Here is an 18,295-nt window from a genome sequence, read left to right on the forward strand (position 1 = left end):
GTATGCAGGGCTGGTAGCGAGTCACTTTTTAGTGACTTGGTCACTATTTTGAACCAAGTCACTAAAAAGTCACTATTTGCATCCAAAAGTCACTAAAGTCACTATTTTTCGGAAAATGGTCACTAAAGTCACTATTTTCGCACCGCCGTTTGCAAAAAAAAACTTCAAAATAAAAATTTGTACCTACCGTTATCATCAACTAAATCAAATGCAAATCTGTTAGCAAAATATATAAATTTGAGAAATTGCACCTATAAAGCTGTTGTTGAGAAGGGCCTCCACGTTTGAAGTCTATGCTTACCCAATTATTTGGATATTTTCAACCCATTATTGAATGCATTATACTCTTGAGCACTCATTTAACAAGCATTATTTCTTTATTTCTTTATTTACTGTTTGATTCAACTGACTTTTTATAGTCTTATTGAATATCTTACTATTCTAAATACAAATTTATCTAAGATATAAACATAACAACATAGAATATAAACAACGGAGCATTATTCATTTACACTTATCACATCAAAAACAAAAAATACAAAACTGTACTACAATACACTTTACATGAAAACTAAATAGTAGTTTTTTTGCCTTTCTCGTATTTACAAATTAGGTTTCCACGAATAATTTTTCTGGACAAACTCTCTGAACTTTATATTCCAAGGCCATGTAGCAAGATCCATTGCACGGTTTTGAATTTTATTTCAAGAACGACCTTGAATGAAATGTAATCCAATTTACGCTTATTCCATTTCGATACCAATTTTTCACATCGATTTGATCGGGCTCTTGCAGTCCTATCACACGTGAAACCATCTGTTTGACATCGCATTCCGAAACACACACATCGATATTGGTTAACAGCACCGCGAATGTGTCGTCAGTTGTTGTCCATTGCTGTCGCTGTTGTTGATTACTAGTACGCTTCGACCAAGGTTCAAAATTATTCGTCCCATTGAGTAGAACACACGATAAAGCTGGAGCCGTCCGTAGGGAGAGTTTATCCACCGAACAAGTTGTAGGCACTATTTCGGGCTTATCGGTTATCGTTCCAATAGTTTTCATAATTTCGGATACAGTGCGTTTTAAATCTCTCACCTTATCTACGATTGATTTAGTCGCAGATTGAATCGTTTCATTACTAGTCTTTTCCGATTCATCAGTTACAATATTGTGGTTAGCTCGATGGAATACATGCATGCATTCGTCACACATCCATAACACATTTTTCGAAAGAGTAGTGAGAGTACACAATTGATTTTTTCTCATGCCAACGCAGCTGCCATGAAACACACCGGCACAGTTCCCTTTGCACGAGACGTAGAAACTATCTCCTTCTACGATGCTGAGAGAGCATTTACGACAATTACCCATTGCTAATGGCGCCAAAAATCCTGGGACGGGTATAGTTTATGAAATCGAAACAATATCTTTCACTTCGCAGATTTCGTTTAACAGAAGCAAACACACAGTGCGGAGAGCTTGTAATTAATTATTACAGTTAATTCAAAATTTTATAAGACGAGTTTACTAGAATTTTTCACATCAGAAAACAGAGAACGACGTCGACAACGTTTATTGTTCAGATCAACACACACAACATAAGGGTAAGAACTTCACTTGAGGTCATTTTTCATCGTTTCTAAATATCCATTTTTTTTTCACGTCAATTTTGACATAATTCGGAGATATCTCTGCAACGAACCACACGGCATTTGTCAGGAGTTGGCTCCTTTTCTTAAATTATTGGAGGTTTTATATTGTTTTCATAGCATTCATCTAGCAAGAAGCAGGGTCCATAAAAAAATTTGAAACACAAAAATATTGGATTCTATTTCGTAAGATTATTCCGTACGATTTTTTTTCATGGATTTTCATTTCTCGGCGAAGTTTTTACAAGAATTAACGTTGCAATTTCTGCGGAAATTTCTGAAAGACAACAGGAGTGTCTGTAAAATATTCCGCCTTGAATTTATGATAAGAAAGAATTTCCGGAAGCTTTTGAGCTGACATTCGCCATCGGATTTCTGTTAAAATTCCCGTTTGAACTGCTGGAGAATGATTTCATAAGAATTGAAGTGTTTCCGCACAATTTCTGGGAAAAACAATCCTTGAGATTTCCACAAGGCTTTCCACAAAAAATTAACTTCTGTTGAAATTTCTGAAAAAAAATCTTCAGAGTTTTCCAAAGCTATTTCTGCATCAAATTCAAGATTTTGGATCACATTTTACGAAACTTGAGCAACTTTGTTAGGTTCTGAATTATTTCTCTCTGGATATAAATCCAAATAATTATCATATTTTTATATGAATTCAAATAATTTGTATACAGAACTTTTTTTTTCGAAAAACGAATTTAGATTATTTTATTACCTAATTTTCACGTAAGTTTGTCTAATTATCAACAATTACAACAAAGCTGCAACTATAATTTTCTCTATAAAACGTTGATTATAGACATAATTTTGACTGCTTCATTCTTATTGCTTAGTTTCGGAACGTAGGTGAACAGGACCATCTAGAAGGGATGTGATACTTATTGATATTTTCTTTACTCTTTTTCAATGTGGTAAAATCATGTAAAAAATTGGAGACAAGCCAGCCTAGTATTGAAAGTCTCCTTAATAAATATTTTTAAAAAAATGTAAAAAATCAGTTTTATTATATAAAGCGCACTGGAAGAGAAAACGTTCAGTAAATTGTGATAACAAGAATTGATATTTTTCGTGTAGTTGGCGCGAATTGGATTTCAGTCGGCGCAGATTTGGCACCGGTCGAAACTTAGGTATGGTAAAATTCATGTTATATCTGAGTCCTGGTAATTTTTTTAGTAACATCGGTTCACGGGCAACCGAGATCAGGGGCTCGAATGGCAAATGGTAAATGGGCACTGTATGTATTTAAATTTGTTATCTTGTCTTGTCTTAGCATATGCACAGTCAGTATTGAAAAGCATCCTGGAAATGTCGGTTTTGTTTCCGAACACTTTCTTATCAGCATTAATATTTGCAGCGTATCATAAATATGATACGAATATTAAAACGGCCAGGCCCACCTTGCAGGCTTGAAATTGGGAGATAATTCATAACTCCCCGGCAATCAGATTATTCAGTAATGAATAACATGATGATCAATAATGATCAACAAAAAGTTTTGAATTCACGAAAGGAAGAAACGGGGACATCCGTACCAACCGAAATGAAAAGGTGACGTTGGGAGTGACATATTGCTAAGAAGATTAGTGTCACTCCTTGCTGATCAAACTTCTAGGGATTTAAATTTGTTATTATTACAAATGTTATTATTGTTTATTAAAAATCACTCTACCTAGTTACGGTGAAGATGGGCACGGCCAGCAATAGTAGTCCTCATGCTTTTCTAATTTTTGTCTTTTCTTGATTTCTGATATCATTCTAGATAAGGATTTGAAAAAAAATATGATACATATCACTAGTGAGCTGAGTTGCATTTGCATTGTCACTGTGTAACTCGTAGCAGTTTCCAATCTACTACGAGTTACACAGTGACAATGCAAATTCAACTCAGCTCACTACCTGTTCAATACTTCATACAAAAGTCACTATTTGGTCACTTTTTCTGCATCTGAAAGTCACTATTTGGTCACTTTTTTCGTCATCGTTGGTCACTAAGTCACTATTTTGAACGGCATTTATCGCTACCAGCCCTGTGTATGTTTTTAATTGGGGATGATTGGCAATGGAGCGTAAGGGACCGTGCGGTGGGCCATGATGTAAACAAACATCTATTTATCTAAAGTTTAAGTACTGTTTCAGGAGAACGAAGTAGGCATTTATCACGAACATCGCAGCAAGTCGGGAACGCGATTCTATGGAATTCGCGTCGTTTGTGTATGCGCAAATATGTAAGGAATTTCGAACCGTAAAAGAGTCGTGCTCCATCCGGTTTCTTTGCTGTAAACATAGAAATGCTAGTAGAGGGTGGTTTGTTAGCATTCACGGCGAAAATAAGTTAGCATTTTACGAGCGCTAATGACAGCCATAATCAACCCTAGCTTTCTCATGTGGATCACATGTTTTGACATTCCACGAGTGCGACATATTAGAGGAACGATGAAAACTTACAGTTCACCGTTCGTATTACATGACTGAGGATTCAGGATTAGTGTTGTTTGATCAATAATTCAAAGAGATTAATAGTAAGTGTAGATGTGATGGGCTCGTGACAGATTATGAATGACAAATATTGATCATACAACTGTCAAACTGTACAACTAAAAGGTAATTGTCAAATTTTTTCTACGAGAGGAAAGTACAGTTTTTCCACGATAAATCTTTTTCGAAAAACATAAAAAAGATTCTTAGAGAAGCTGAAAACAGTTTCTATTAAAAAGAACTCCAAAGAAAAGCTAAAAAAAAGCTTACACGAGCGCCTGAAAAAACTACTACGAGAAGCTGAAAAAACCTTCTCCGAGCATAAAAAACGTATACGGGAAGCATTGAAATCTTCTACAAAAGCAAAAAACCATATAATAGTAGCTGAAAGAAGCTTAAGACAGCTTCCACGAGAAGCTTAAAAAAGCTTCCACGAGAAGCTTAAAAAAGCTTCAATGAGAAGCTCTAAAAAGCTTGAAAAAGATTCCACGAGAAGCTTAAAAAAGCTTCCAAGAGACGCTTAAAAAGCTTCAACGAGACGCTTGAAAAAGGTTCCGCGGGAAGCTGAGAAAAGCTCCCACGAGAAGCTGAAAAACAGCTTCTACGAGAAGCTCAGACAAGCTCCACAAGAAGCTTTGAAAAGCTTCTACGAGAAGCTCAAAAAAGCTTCAACGAGAAGCTTAAAAATGCTTTCCAGAGAAGCGTAAAAAAGCTTCCACGAGAAGCTTCAACGAGTAGCTTAAAAAAGCTTCCACGAGAAGCTTAAAAAGGCTTCCACGAGAAGCTTAAAAAAGCTTCCACCAGAAGCTTAAAAAACGCTTTCACGAGAAGTTTAAAAAAGCTTCTACGAGAAGCTTAGAAAAGCTTCCACGAGAAGCTTAAAAAGCTTCCACGAGAAGCTTGAAAAAGCTTCCACGAGAAGCTTAGAGAAGCATCTATGAGGAGCTTGAAATAACTCCCACGAGAAGCTTAAAAAAGCTTCCACGAGAAGCTTAATAAACTTCCACGAGAAGCTTAAAAAAGCTTCCACGAGAAACTTAAAAAAACTTCCACGAGAAGCTTAAAAAACCTTCAACCAGAAGCTAAAAAAGCTTCCACGAGAAGCTTATAGAAGCTTCCACGAGAAGCTTAAAAAGGCAGCTTTCACGAGAAGCTGGAAAGCTTCCACGAGAAGCTTGAAAAAGCTTCCACGAAAAGCTTAAGACAGCTTACACGAGAAGCTCAAAAAAGCTTACACGAGAAGCTCAAAAAAGCTTCTGCGAGAAGCTTAACAAAGCTTCCACGAGAAATTTAAAGAAGCTTTCACTTGAAGCTTATAAAAGCTTCCACAAGAGGCTTAAAAAGCTTTCACGAGAAGCTTAAAAAAGCTTCCACGTCAAGCTTAAAAAAGCATGCACGAGAATTATTAAAAAAAACTTCCACGAGAAGCTTGAAAAAGATTCCACGGGAAGCTTCAAAAATCTTCCACGAGAAGCTTAAAGAAGCTTCCATGTGATGCTTAAAAAAGCTTCCATGTAAAGCAAAAAAAGCTTCCACAAGAATCTTAAAATAGATTCCACGAGAAGCTTAAAAAAAACTTTCACGAGAAGCATAAAACAAACTTCCACGAGAAGCATAAAATAGCTTCCACGAGAAGTATAAAAAAGCATCCACGAGAAGCTTAAAAAAGCTTCGATGTGGAGCTTAAAAAAGCATCCACGAGAATTTAAAAAAGCTTCCACAAAAAGCTTCCACGAGAAAAAAGTTTCCACGAGAAGCTTAAAAAAGCTTCCACAAGAAGCTTAAAAGAGCTCCCACGAGAAGCTTAAAAAAGCTTCCACAAGATGTTTGAAAAAGCTTCCACGAAAGCATAAAAAAAAGCTTCCATGTAAAGCTTGAAAAAGCTTCCACGAGAAGCTTGAAAAAGCTCCCACGAGAAGTTAAAAAAAGCTTTCACAAGAAGCTTAAAAAAGCTTCCACGAGAAGCTTGAAAAAGCTTCCACGAGAAAAAAGTTTCAATGAGCTCAAAAAAGCTTCCACGAGAAGCTTAAAAATGCTTCCACGAGAAACTAAAAAAAACTTCCACGAGAAGCTTAAAAAAGCTCTCACCGGAAGTTTAAAAAATTTCAATCAGAAGCTTAAAAAAGCTTCCACGAGAAGCTTGAAAAAGCTTCTACGAGAAGCTTAAAAAAGCTTCGAAGAGAAGCTCAAAAAAGCTTCCAAGAGTAGCTTAAAAAAGCTTCCACGAGAAACTTGAAAAAGCTTCCATGAAAAGCTTGAAAAAGCTTCCACGAGAAGCTTAAAAAAGCTTCTGCGAGAAGCTTAACAAAGCTTCCACGGAAAGCTTGAAAATGCTTCCACGAGAAGCTTTAAAAAGCTTCCACGGAAAGCTTAAAAAAGCTTCCACGAGAAGCTTAAAAAAGCTTCCACTTGAAGCTCAAAAAAGCTTACACGAGAAGCTTAAAAAAGCTTCCACGAGAGGCTTAAAAAAGATTCCACGAGAAGCTTAAAAAAGCTTCCACGAGAAGCTTAAACAAACTTTCACGAGAAGCTTAAAAAAGCTTACATGTCAATTTGTCCATTTCGAAACATATGCTGTGCATATGCACAGCCAAGATATTTAACAAAAAAATGGTTTTCGTACGGCCGAGTTGCCGAATAATATGCAATTAATTGAAAGCTTACATGTCGAGCTTAAAAAAGCTTGCACGAGAATCATAAAAAAGCTTCCACGAGAAGCTTAAAAAACTTCCACGAGAAGCTTCAAAGAGCTCCCACGAGAAGCTTAAAAAAGCTTCCACGAGAAGCTTCAAAAAGCTTAAAGAGGCTGGAAAGCTTACATGAGAAACTGAAAAAAGGTTCCACGAGAAGCTTGAAAAAGCTTCCACCAAAAGATTAAGACAGCTTCCACGACAAACTTAAAAAAGCTTCCACGAGAAGCTTGAAAAAGCTTCCACGAGAAGCTTAAAAAAGCTTCCACGAGAAGCTTAAAAAAGCTTCCACGAGAAGCTTAAAAAAGCTTCCACGAGAAGCTTAAAAAAGCTTCCACGAGAAGCTTAAAAAAGCTTCCACGAGAAGCTTAAAAAAGCTTCCACGAGAAGCTTAAAAAAGCTTCCACGAGAAGCTTAAAAAAGCTTCCACGAGAAGCTTAAAAAAGCTTCCACGAGAAGCTTGAAAAAGCTTCCACGAGAAGCTTAAAAAAGCTTCCACAAGAAGCTTAACAGAGCTCCCACGAGAACCTTGAAAAAGCTTCCACGAGAAGCTTAAAAAAGCTTAAAGAGGCTGGAAAGCTTACATGAGAAACTGAAAAAAGGTTCCACGAGAAGCTTGAAAAAGCTTCCACCAAAAGATTAAGACAGCTTCCACGAGAAACTTAAAAAAATTTCTACGAGAAGCTTCAAAAAGTTTCCACAAGAAGCTTAAAAAATCTTTCTCGAGAAGCTTAAAAAATCTTTCACGAGAAGCTCTCAAAATCTTCAACGAGAAGCCAAAAAAGCTTCCACGAGAAGCCTGGAAAAGCTTCCACGAGAAGCCTGGAAAAGCTTTCACGAGAAGCTTTAAAAGCTTCCACGAGAAGCTTAAAAAAGCTTCCACAAGAAGCTTAAAAGAGCTCCCACAAGAAGCTTAAAAAAGCTTAAAGAAGCTGGAAAGCTTACAAGAGAAAAAGAAAAAAGGTTCCACGAGAAGCTTGAAAAAGCTTCCACGAAAAGCTTGAGAAAGCTTCCACGAGAAGCTTAAAAAAGCTTCTGCGAGAAGCTTAACAAAGCTTCCACGAGAAGCTTGAAAATGCTTCCACGAGAAGCTTAAAAAGCTTTAATTAGAAGCTTAAAAAAGCCTGCACTTGAAGCTTAAAGAAGCTTCCACGAGAAGCTTAAAAAAGCTTCTACGAGGCTTAAAAAAGCTTCCACGAGAAGCTTAAAAAATGCTTCCACGAGAAGCTTAAAAATGCTTCCACGGGAAGCTTAAAAAAACTTCCACGAGAAGCTTGAAAAAGCTTCCATGTCGAGCTTAAAAAAGCTTGCACGAGAATCATAAAAGAGCTCCCACGAGAAGCTTAAAAAAGCTTCCACGAGAAGCTTAAAAAAACTTAAAGAGGCTGGAAAGCTTACATGAGAAACTGAAAAAAGGTTCCACGAGAAGCTTGAAAAAGCTTCTACCAAAAGATTAAGACAGTTTCCACGAGAAGCTTAAAAAAGCTTCTGCGAGAAGCTTAACAAAACTTCCACGAGAAGCTAAAAAAAGTTTCCATATCGAGATTAAAAAAGCTTCCACGAGAAACTTAAAAAATGCTTCCACGAGAAGCTTAAAAATGCTTCCACGAGAAGCTTAAAAAACTTCCACGAGAAGCTTAAAAAAGCTTCCATGTCGAGCTTAAAAAAGCTTGCACGAGAATCATAAAAGAGCTCCCACGAGAAGCTCAAAAAAGCTTCCACGAGAAGCTTAAAAAAGCTTCCACGAGAAGCTTGAAAAAGCTTAAAGAGGCTGGAAAGCTTACATGAGAAACTGAAAAAAGGTTCCACGAGAAGCTTGAAAAAACTTCCACCAAAAGATTAAGACAGCTTCCACGAGAAACCTAAAAAAAGCTTCTGCGAGAAGCTCAGCAAAGCTTTCACTAGAAGCTAAAAAAGCTTCCACTTGAAGCTTAAAAAAGCTTCCATGAGAAGCTTAGAAAAGGTTCCACGAGAAGCTTAAAAAAGCTTCCACGAGAAGCTTTAAAAAGCTTCGACGAGAAGCTTGAAAAAGCTTCCACGAGAAGCTGAAAAAAGCTTCCACAAGAAGCTTAAAAAAGCTCCCACGAGAAGTTTAAAAAAGCTTAAAGAAGCTGGAAAGCTTACACGAGAAACAGAAAAAGGTTCCACGAAAAGCTTGAGAAAGATTCCAAGAGAAGCTTACAAAAGCTTCTGCGAGAAGCTTAACAAAGCTTCCACGAGAGGCTTAAAAATGCTTCCACGAGAAGCTTAAAAAAGCATCATTTAAAAGCTTAAAAAAGCTTCCACGAGAAGCTTTAAAAAGCTTCCATGTCGAGCTTAAAAAAGCTTGCACGAGAATTATAAAAAAACTTTCACGAGAAGCTTAAAAAAGATTCAACGGGAAGCTTGAAACATCTTCCACGGGAAGCTTAAAAGAGCTTCCACAAGAAGCTTAAAAAAGCTTCCACGAAAAGCTTAAAAAAGCGTCCATGAGAAGCTTAAAAAAACTTCCACGAGAAGCATAAAATAGCTCCCACGAGAAGCTTAAAAAATCTTCCACGTGAATCTTAAAAAAGCTTCCACGAGAATCTTAAAAAAGCTTCCACAAGAAGCTTAAAAAGCTTCCACAAGAAGCCTAAAAAAGCGTCCACAAGAAGCTTAAAAAAGCTTCCACGACAAGCTAAAAAAAGCTTCCACGAGAAGCTTAGAAAAGCTTCCACGAGAAGCTTGAAAAAGCTTCCACGAGAAGCTTGAAAAAGCTTCCACGAGAAGCTTGAAAAAGCTTCCACGAGAAGCTTGAAAAAGCTTCCACGAGAAGCTTGAAAAAGCTTCCACGAGAAGCTTGAAAAAGCTTCCACGAGAAGCTTGAAAAAGCTTCCACGAGATTTTGAAAAAGCTTCCACGAGAAGCTTGAAAAGGCTTCCACGAGAAGCTTGAAAAAGCTTCCACGAGAAGCTTGAAAAAGCTTCCACGAGAAGCTTGAAAAAGCTTCCACGAGAAGCTTGAAAAAGCTTCCACGAGAAGCTTGAAAAAGCTTCCACGAGAAGCTTTAAAAAGCTTCCACGGGAAGCTTAAAAAATCTTCCACGAGAAGCTTAAAAAGCTTCCACGAGAAGCTTAAAAAAGCTTCCACAAGAAGCTTAAAAAAATTTCCACCACAAGCTTAAAAAAGCTTCCACGAGAAGCTTAAAAAAGCTTCCACAAGAAGCTTAAAAAAGCTTACACAAGAAGCTTAAAAAAGCTCCCACAAGAAGCTTAAAAAAGCTTCCTCAAGAAGCCTAAAAAGCTTCCACGACAAGCTAAAAAAAGCTTTCACGACAAGCGAAAAAAAAAGCTTTCACGAGAAGCTTACAAAATCTTCCACGAGAAGCTTGAAAAAGCTTCCACCAGAAGCTGGAAAGCTTCCACCAGAAGCTGGAAAGCTTCCACCAGAAGCTGGAAAGCTTCCACCAGAAGCTGGAAAACTTCCACCAGAAGCTGGAAAGCATTCATGAGCAGCTGAATTAAAAAAAAACTTTTTTGTACGAGATAGGTGTACGAGACAGGCAAAAATGGCGAAAGAAAGCTTCTGAGAGATGTTCGAAATATGAAACTAAAGATCTTCAGAGATTAGCTGAAAAGTGTTGGAATAGAGAAATGCTTTAAGGTGCTTAAAAGAGGCACTATAGTTTTTTTTTTACGTATCCACTAGCGCAGGAGAAGCTTCTGTTGAGCCTAAATATTACAAACATACCTTTTCTCCCTTTTAAGAATTTTACACTGATTCATTTGATGTTTTCCACTTATTTAAAAAAAACTTGACCAACCTACCTACGATTGTTTGTTTATAACTTTTTCCTCAATTTGTTTCCTTCGAGGAAAATTTCACAAATATGCCCAAGACTTTTTCCGACATTTTTCAGATATTTTTCGAAAAGTCTAACCAAAATGAGTAATGACATTCCGAAAGGAAAACTCGGCCAACTGAAAACTTCGGTCCAACTGATTTTCAAATACCCAAACTCTACCAAAAAAAACTGTATAGTAATACTATGTTCTGATCGACTTGTCCATTTACCTCCAATATCTGTTGATTGATGTCAGTCGGTCCAGCCGATAACTGTGATGTGGAGGGGGTTTCCAGCGCAATCCCGGTACTGGGCACCGCCAGTACACGATCGCGTCCCATTGTCGAGTCGCGTGCCATTTCTGCAATGAAAATGAAACAAAGTGAAAATATTATTAATGTGGCTAAGGATGAACATCAATTTCGACCTGAGACGTGAAGGATTTCGTAGAGACTTTTCCTCATCAGATCTATAATTAACAACCGATTATGCATATAGATGTCTCGTGTTTTTAAATCTACAGAAAAAAAAAGAAAACTCGCCTATTTCCAACCACATGCAGGAGAAGAGCGCTACCCCATCTGTTCCCGTTCCCAGCAACCCAGAGAAGGTTCACTAACCCCACCGATGTAGTTAGAACAACGGCGCTCCCATTACAAGTTTTCAACTCTTCATCAAAAAAGAAAATTCAAAACCTCGGCGAAACCAAAACACATCGACAGCGACGCGTCTGTGACACTTGTCGTCCATCATCGTCGGCGGTCGCACCCGCCGCTTCTACAACAAGTGTAATACCAAAAAGACACTGACTGCGGTGGCTTTCATCGAAATTTCCATCTTCCCCCTTCTGCGTTGACGTTATCGTCCCGAACCAACCAACCAACCGAACAAACGTGGATGAGGGTTATAACTCTGCAATGCATCCAACAACCAACTCCCTTTCGTCAGACGACGATCAGCCGGAATTTTCCCATGGGGCTAAATTTAGAAGGCTTCTGGCTTACCACGTCGCCACCCCGCCGAAGCTGCAGGCCGTTGTTATTGCGCCTCACACTACACACTAATTTGACGGGGGGCTAATGTGCTTAGTGGCACATTCCAGAGATGAGTGCGCAGCGCAGCTCAGCGAGCAATATTGTGCATGAACTGCTGCTTAGTATCAGTGGACCCCGAATGTGACGTGTGACGGCTCTGGGAATGGAATTTTTACGAGATGCTATTCAAAAGAGGGCAGCGAATGTGGGGTGCATGCACCGCGGGTTAGAAGGGGAACGAGGGCACGGTCTTATCTCCGCGGCGAGTGATGCGGAATGTAAATGGAAATTGCGTTCAATTCGAGTATATTGCGTTGCGGTACATGAAAGGAGTCGTAGATTGCATGGTTGAGGTGTTATTGCTGTTGTGCTTTAACAAATGTTCACTTTTTACCGAAACTTCTATCGAGAACCCTGAGGAGTTCTGTCGACATTTTTGAGAACTTTTATCAAAGCCATGAGGCCTTTCATCGAAAGTTATGAGGATTTGTATCGAATGTTCAGAAAAATTCCATCAAAAGTCCTGAGAACTCACGAGAACTTCAATCTAATAACCTTCGTAACGAACCCATTACATAATCTTTCAACTCCTCTCTATTGAGACGTGGCTTCAATAGAGTCGAATTGCATATTCTCGGACTTGTTCTCAAAAAGTTTTTTTATTTATCCATCAATAGGTTCAGAGAAAACTTGTAGGACTTCTTTCCTACCGTGAACGTATTGTACGCACATTTAGCTTTGTTCGCTTTGCATAACCTCTTCGCGGCACATGACATGAACACGTCTGCGTCCAATCGAATATTCCTGCCGCTGGCCCCGTAAATAGAAATTGCAGGAGGCGCAAGGTCTGGCGGAGAGCGCGGATGAACGAACGGGAAAGCCGTGGCTATAAATACTATAAATAGTTCATTACCCGTTGTTATTGTTGTTGTTACTACCTCGTGAACGTGCACCACGAAGCAACATTGTACTTGTTTGTAATCGTAGATAATTTAAGCAGCCTGTTCAACTTAAGTTTCGTCAAAAAAGTTAAAAATAATTTCAACTTGATGTGAGCGGTTTGACAGATATGTAGATACATATAGAGATTTTGGTTCTGATTAACTCTGGCGGATGTTTGCCATTTGTGTCAGCCCGGAAGAAGATTTCCATTCATAATAAAGCTTTGGATATCCTTAAAAGGCACCAAGAATTCATGCGTTGATGTTGAGCACAAATTTGGGTTCAATCAAAGGTGATTGCCTATTTTCCGGGTATAATTTATTTATTTATTTATCATCAGACTAAGGCCGGAGTGGCCTGTGCTGCACATAAAAGACATCTCCATTCAACTCGGTTCATGGCTGCACTTCGCCAACCACGCAGTCTGCGGAGGGTCCGCAAGTCGTCCTCCACCTGATCGATCCACCTTCCCCGCTGTGCACCTCGCCTTCTTAATCCCGTCGGATCATTGTTGAGAACCATTTTCACCGAATCACTGTCCGACATTATGGCTACGGGCCCGGCCCACCGCAGTCTTCCGATTTTCGCAGTGTGAACGATGGATGGTTCTCCCAGCAGCTGATGCACCTCGAGATTCATTCGCCTCCTCCACGTACCGTCCGCCATCTGCACCCCACCATAGATGGTACGCAACACTTTCCTTTCGAAAACTCCCAGTGCGCGTTGGTCCTCCACGAGCATCGTCCAGGTCTCGTGTCCGTAGAGAACTACCGGTCTTATAAGCGTTTTGTAGATAGTCAGTTTGGTACGGCGGCGAACTCTATTCGATCGGAGCGTCTTGCGGAGTCCAAAGTACGTACGATTTCCAGCCACTATACGTCTCCGAATTTCTCTGCTGGTATCGTTATCGGCGGTCACCAGTGAGCCCAAGTACACGAATTCTTCAACCACCTCGATTTCGTCACCACCAATAGAAACTCGTGGTGGGTGGCTCTGATGACCTCTCTTGAGCCTCTTCCTATCATGTACTTCGTCTTCGACGTGTTGATGACTAGTCCAATCCGTTTAGCTTCGCTTTTCAGTCTGATGTAGGCTTCCTCCATCCTCTCAAAGTTACGTGCCATGATATCAATGTCGTCAGCGAAACCAAATAACTGGACGGACTTCGTGAAAATCGTACCACTCGTGTCAATCCCTGCCCTTCGTATTACTCCTCCAAAGCGATGTTGAATAGCAGACACAAAGATCATCACCTTGCCGTAACCCTCTACGCGTTTCGAAGGGACTCGAGAATGCCCTGAAACTCGAACTACGCACATCACCCGATCCATCGTCGCCTTGATCAACCGTATCAGTTTATCCGGAAATCCGTTTTCGTGCATTAGCTGCCATAGCTGGTCCCGATCGATTGTATCATATGCGGCTTTAAAGTCGATAAATAGATGATGTGTGGGCACGTTGTATTCGCGGCATTTCTGCAATACCTGACGTATGGCGAACACTTGGTCTGTGGTAGAGCGTTCACCCATAAATCCCGCCTGGTACTGCCCCACGAACTCTCTTGCAATTGGTGTTAGTCGACGGCATAAAATTTGGGAAAGTACCTTGTAGGCGGCGTTCAGCAATGTGATTGCGCGGTAGTTGCTACAATCCAGCTTATCGCCCTTTTTGTAGATGGGACACACGACACCTTCCATCCACTCCTGCGGCAGAACCTCATCCTCCCAAACCTTGGTAATCACCCAGTGCAGCGCTCTAGCCAGTGCTTCACCACCGTGTTTAAACAGCTCTCCTGGTAGTTGGTCAACTCCAGGGGCTTTGTTGTTTTTCAGCCGGCGATCTCCTCCTGGATTCCTGAGCCTGAGCCTGAAGTCGCATGTCCTGCGCGCGTGCTCCAAGGTTCATTACCATACCGCCACCGTTGTCTGCCATATCGCCATTCAGGTGCTCTTCGTAGTGCTGCCACCACCATTGGATCACCTCACGCTCGTTTGTAAGAAGGTTCCCGTTTAAGTCCTTACACATATCGGGCTGTGGCACGTGGCCCTTACGTGAACGGTTCAACTTCTCATAGAACTTTCGTGCGTTATTAGCGCGGTACAGTTGCTCCGTCTCTTCACGGTCTCGATCTTCCTGCTGGCGCTTTTTCCTCCGGAAAATCGAGTTTTGTCTGTTCCGCGCCCGTTTGTATCGTGCCTCGTTCGCCCTCGTGCGGTGTTGCCGCAATCTCGCCCATGCTGCATTCTTCTCCTCAACTAACTGCTCACATTCGCCGTCATACCAGTCGTTTCTCTGATCCGGAGCCACCGTGCCTAGTGCAGCAGTTGCGGTGCTTCCAATGGCGGATCGAATATCTCTCCAGCCATCTTCAAGAGATGCTGCGCCTAGCTGCTCTTCCGTTGGGAGTGCCACTTCCAGCTGCTGCGCGTAGTCTTGGGCTAGTCTATCGTCTTGTAGCCGCCCAATGTTAAGCCGCGGCGGAAGACTCCGACGCGTGTTGATCACCGTCGAGAGTTTTGAGCGCAGACATACTGCGACGAGGTAGTGGTCGGATTCAATATTCGCACTGCGGTAAGTGCGTACGTTCGTGATGTCGGAGAAGAATTTACCGTCGATTAGAACGTGGTCGTGGATTTTCCGGGTATAAGACCACCCGATTTAAAAATTAATTTACAATGTTCTGATAACTGAGATGTGAATATCCCACATCATATACATCTGAGTTTTCAGAACATTGTAAAAAACAAATTTTCATCAAATATTTTTTTTTTTTTTTATCTATTGTATTTATTTGAAAGGCTCAGGCGTGTATAACACTTAACGGAGCCGAGACTCTCAATGATATTTACAATCGATATCATCTTATTATCAACAGTTAGTAAGGGAAAGGGACAAAGACCAAGATACTCGTGGCGACTCAAGGTTAGATTGCGTAATTTGGTGATGGACGGGGTTGGGATTTAGGTTTGAGGTATTTCAGCTGCTCATCCGGGTATTTGACGCCATGTCTGGTTTGGTGTAGCGTCGTGCTCGGGTTTTGGTTCTTCAGGGAGCATCTTCCGGATGGCCAGAGCTTCATGGTACACGGAACAATGAGACAGAGACAAGAAAAAAACTGAGAAAGAAAAATTGAAGTATTAAACTTTGATGTCAGACGAGCAAAGAAAGGCATAGATGGCCTGCAAATACACCACATCGCGATCTCCCAAAACATCTCTTAGTTCCCGGAAGGGTTGTTTACCTCGGGCCACAAGGGTATCCAATAGTTGATTTCTTGAGGCGCCATTTTCCGTGCAATACCAAACTACGTGATCGATGTCATCGTAACCGGCTCCACACCTACAAAGATTGCTATCGACCAGGTTAATTCTATAGAGATGTGCGTTTAGTGAATAGTGATTGGACATAAGCCTCGACATCGTGCGAATGAAGCCTCGGCTTAAGTCCTCACCTCTGAACCACGCTCGCGCAGAAACTTTAGGAACTATGGAAAATAGCCATCGTCCAAGTTCATTGTGTGACCAATTCATTTGCCAATTTTGAAGAGTACTCTGACGGACTAGTGGGAAAAACTCGTTGTTCGAGATTTGTCTATCATAAAATTCACCTTCCTGTGCGCTTATTTTTGCTAGCGAGTCCGCCTTCTCATTGCCATAGATTAGGCAATGGGATTGGACCCATACAAAGGTAATCTTGAATGATCTTTCGACCAAATCACGCATCTGCTCTCTTATGTTTGTAAGAAAGTAAGATGCGTGCTTAACAGGTTTCATCGACCGGAGTGCCTCGATAGAACTAAGACTATCCGAGAAGATGAAATAATGGTCTACAGGCTGATTGGAAATTATCCCCAAAGCGAAGTTAATTGCTGCCAGCTCAGCAACATAAACCGAACACGGTTCCTGAAGTTTTCGGAAGGTGGTTGAAGTTACATTGAAAACACCGAAGCCAGTGGATCCGTTAATGCGAGAACCATCAGTGAAATATCTGTTGTTGCAATTGACATGTTCATATTTTTCAGAAAAAAGTGAGGGAATAGATATTTGTCGAAGATGATCTGGTATTCCTTGAATAGCATGTTTCATGGACAGATCGTATTCAATGGAGGAACTGTCGTTGGTGAAGTGAACTCTTGGTGGGTTATAACATGGAAGACAAAGATCTGACGATATGTAGTTGAGATAAACTCTCAGAAATCTTGACTGATGAACCAGCTCAAGCATATTATCGAAGTTTTCTAACACAAGTGTGTTACTTGTTCCACATTTGATCAGTATTCGAAGTGAGAGTTCCCAGTAGCGGTGCTTTAGAGGAGTGACTCCAGCAAGCACCTCCAGGCTCATATTATGCGTTGAATGCATACAGCCAAGGGCAATACGCAAACAACGATATTGAATTCGTTCCAATTTTATTAGGTGGCAATCAGCTGCTGAGAGGAAGCAGAAAGAGCCGTACTCTAAAACAGAGAGAATAGTAGTTCTATATAGTTTGATGAGATCTTCCGGGTGAGCAACCACCATGTTCCGGAGATAGAACGTAGAAAATGGATCCTTTTCCGGCATTTTTGTATCAAATACTCAATGTGGAGTTTCCAGGTACATTTTGAATCAAACACGACCCCAAGGTATTTAGAAGATAAAGATTGGTTGATGTCATCATTCAACAGCTTGAGTTTCAGTTGAGCAGGATACCGCTTCTTAGTAAACACAACCAACTGAGTTTTTGCGGTGAAAACTCGATCCCTAAATGTCTGGCCCAAACAGTCAGATTATCTAGGGTACTTTGCAATGGTCCTTACCAAAACAGCTGCACACGGACCTCTTAGAGAGAACACGGCATCGTCTGCAAGTTGTCTGAGCGTGCATTGTCCTTCCAAACAATTATCAATATCTTTAACGTAGAAATTATAAAGCAAGGGGCTTAAACATGAACCTTGGGAAGACCCATGTAGCTATTTCTGGAAGTTGTCAGAGTGCCGAGATTAAAGTTCATATGTTTAACTGACAACAAATTGTACAAGAAATTATTTAAAATAACGGGTAATCCACTACTGTGCAGATTATCTGACAGTACTTCTATGGAAACTGAATCAAAAGCGCCCTTAATGTCCAAGAAAACTGAAGCCAGTTGCTCCTTGTGCGCAAAGGCCAGTTGTATATCTGAAGAGAGCAACGCTAGACAATCGTTTGTTCCTTTACCTTTGCGAAAACCAAACTGAGTATTTGAGAGTAATGCATTTTGTTCAACCCAATGGTCGATTCTAAAAGGATCATTTTCTCCAATAACTTTCTCATGCATGATAGCATGGCAATCGGTCGGTAAGAATTGTGATCAGACGCTGGTTTCCCAGGCTTTTGAATAGCTATTACTTTGACCTGCCGCCATTCTGGTGGTACGATGTTGTACTCCATGAAACAGTTGAACAGGTCAAGTAATCGTTTTTTTTGCGATATCTGGGAGGTTTTTAAGAAGATTGAATTTGATGTTATCGCATCCCGGAGCAGAGTTGTTCGATGAAAGAAGAGACATAGAAAGTTCCAGCATTGAGAATGGTCTACCCAACGAACCAGGATCGGTGATTGAATCTCGAAATAGCGGTTCTGCTGGTACGGAATCTGGACAGACCTTTTTGCGAAGTTGAATATCCATCGATTGGAGTATTCTTCACTCTCATTGGTGGAAATGCGGTTC

At 40.5% G+C, this 18,295-nt stretch overlaps 1 protein-coding gene across 10 annotated transcripts in view; it reads right to left on the bottom strand.

Annotated features, from left to right (window-relative positions):
• Positions 1–18,295, bottom strand: part of LOC134205804 (histone deacetylase 4) — a 300,923-nt gene that overhangs the window by 31,667 nt on the left and 250,961 nt on the right. For all 10 annotated transcript variants that reach the window (XM_062681410.1, XM_062681404.1, XM_062681402.1 and 7 more), the window contains one exon: positions 10,859–10,989. In XM_062681410.1, the coding sequence (XP_062537394.1) occupies positions 10,859–10,989 (131 nt within the window). The remainder of the gene's footprint in view (positions 1–10,858; positions 10,990–18,295) is intronic.

Source organism: Armigeres subalbatus, chromosome 1, assembly GCF_024139115.2.
Source record: "Armigeres subalbatus isolate Guangzhou_Male chromosome 1, GZ_Asu_2, whole genome shotgun sequence".
Taxonomy (NCBI): domain Eukaryota; kingdom Metazoa; phylum Arthropoda; class Insecta; order Diptera; family Culicidae; genus Armigeres; species Armigeres subalbatus.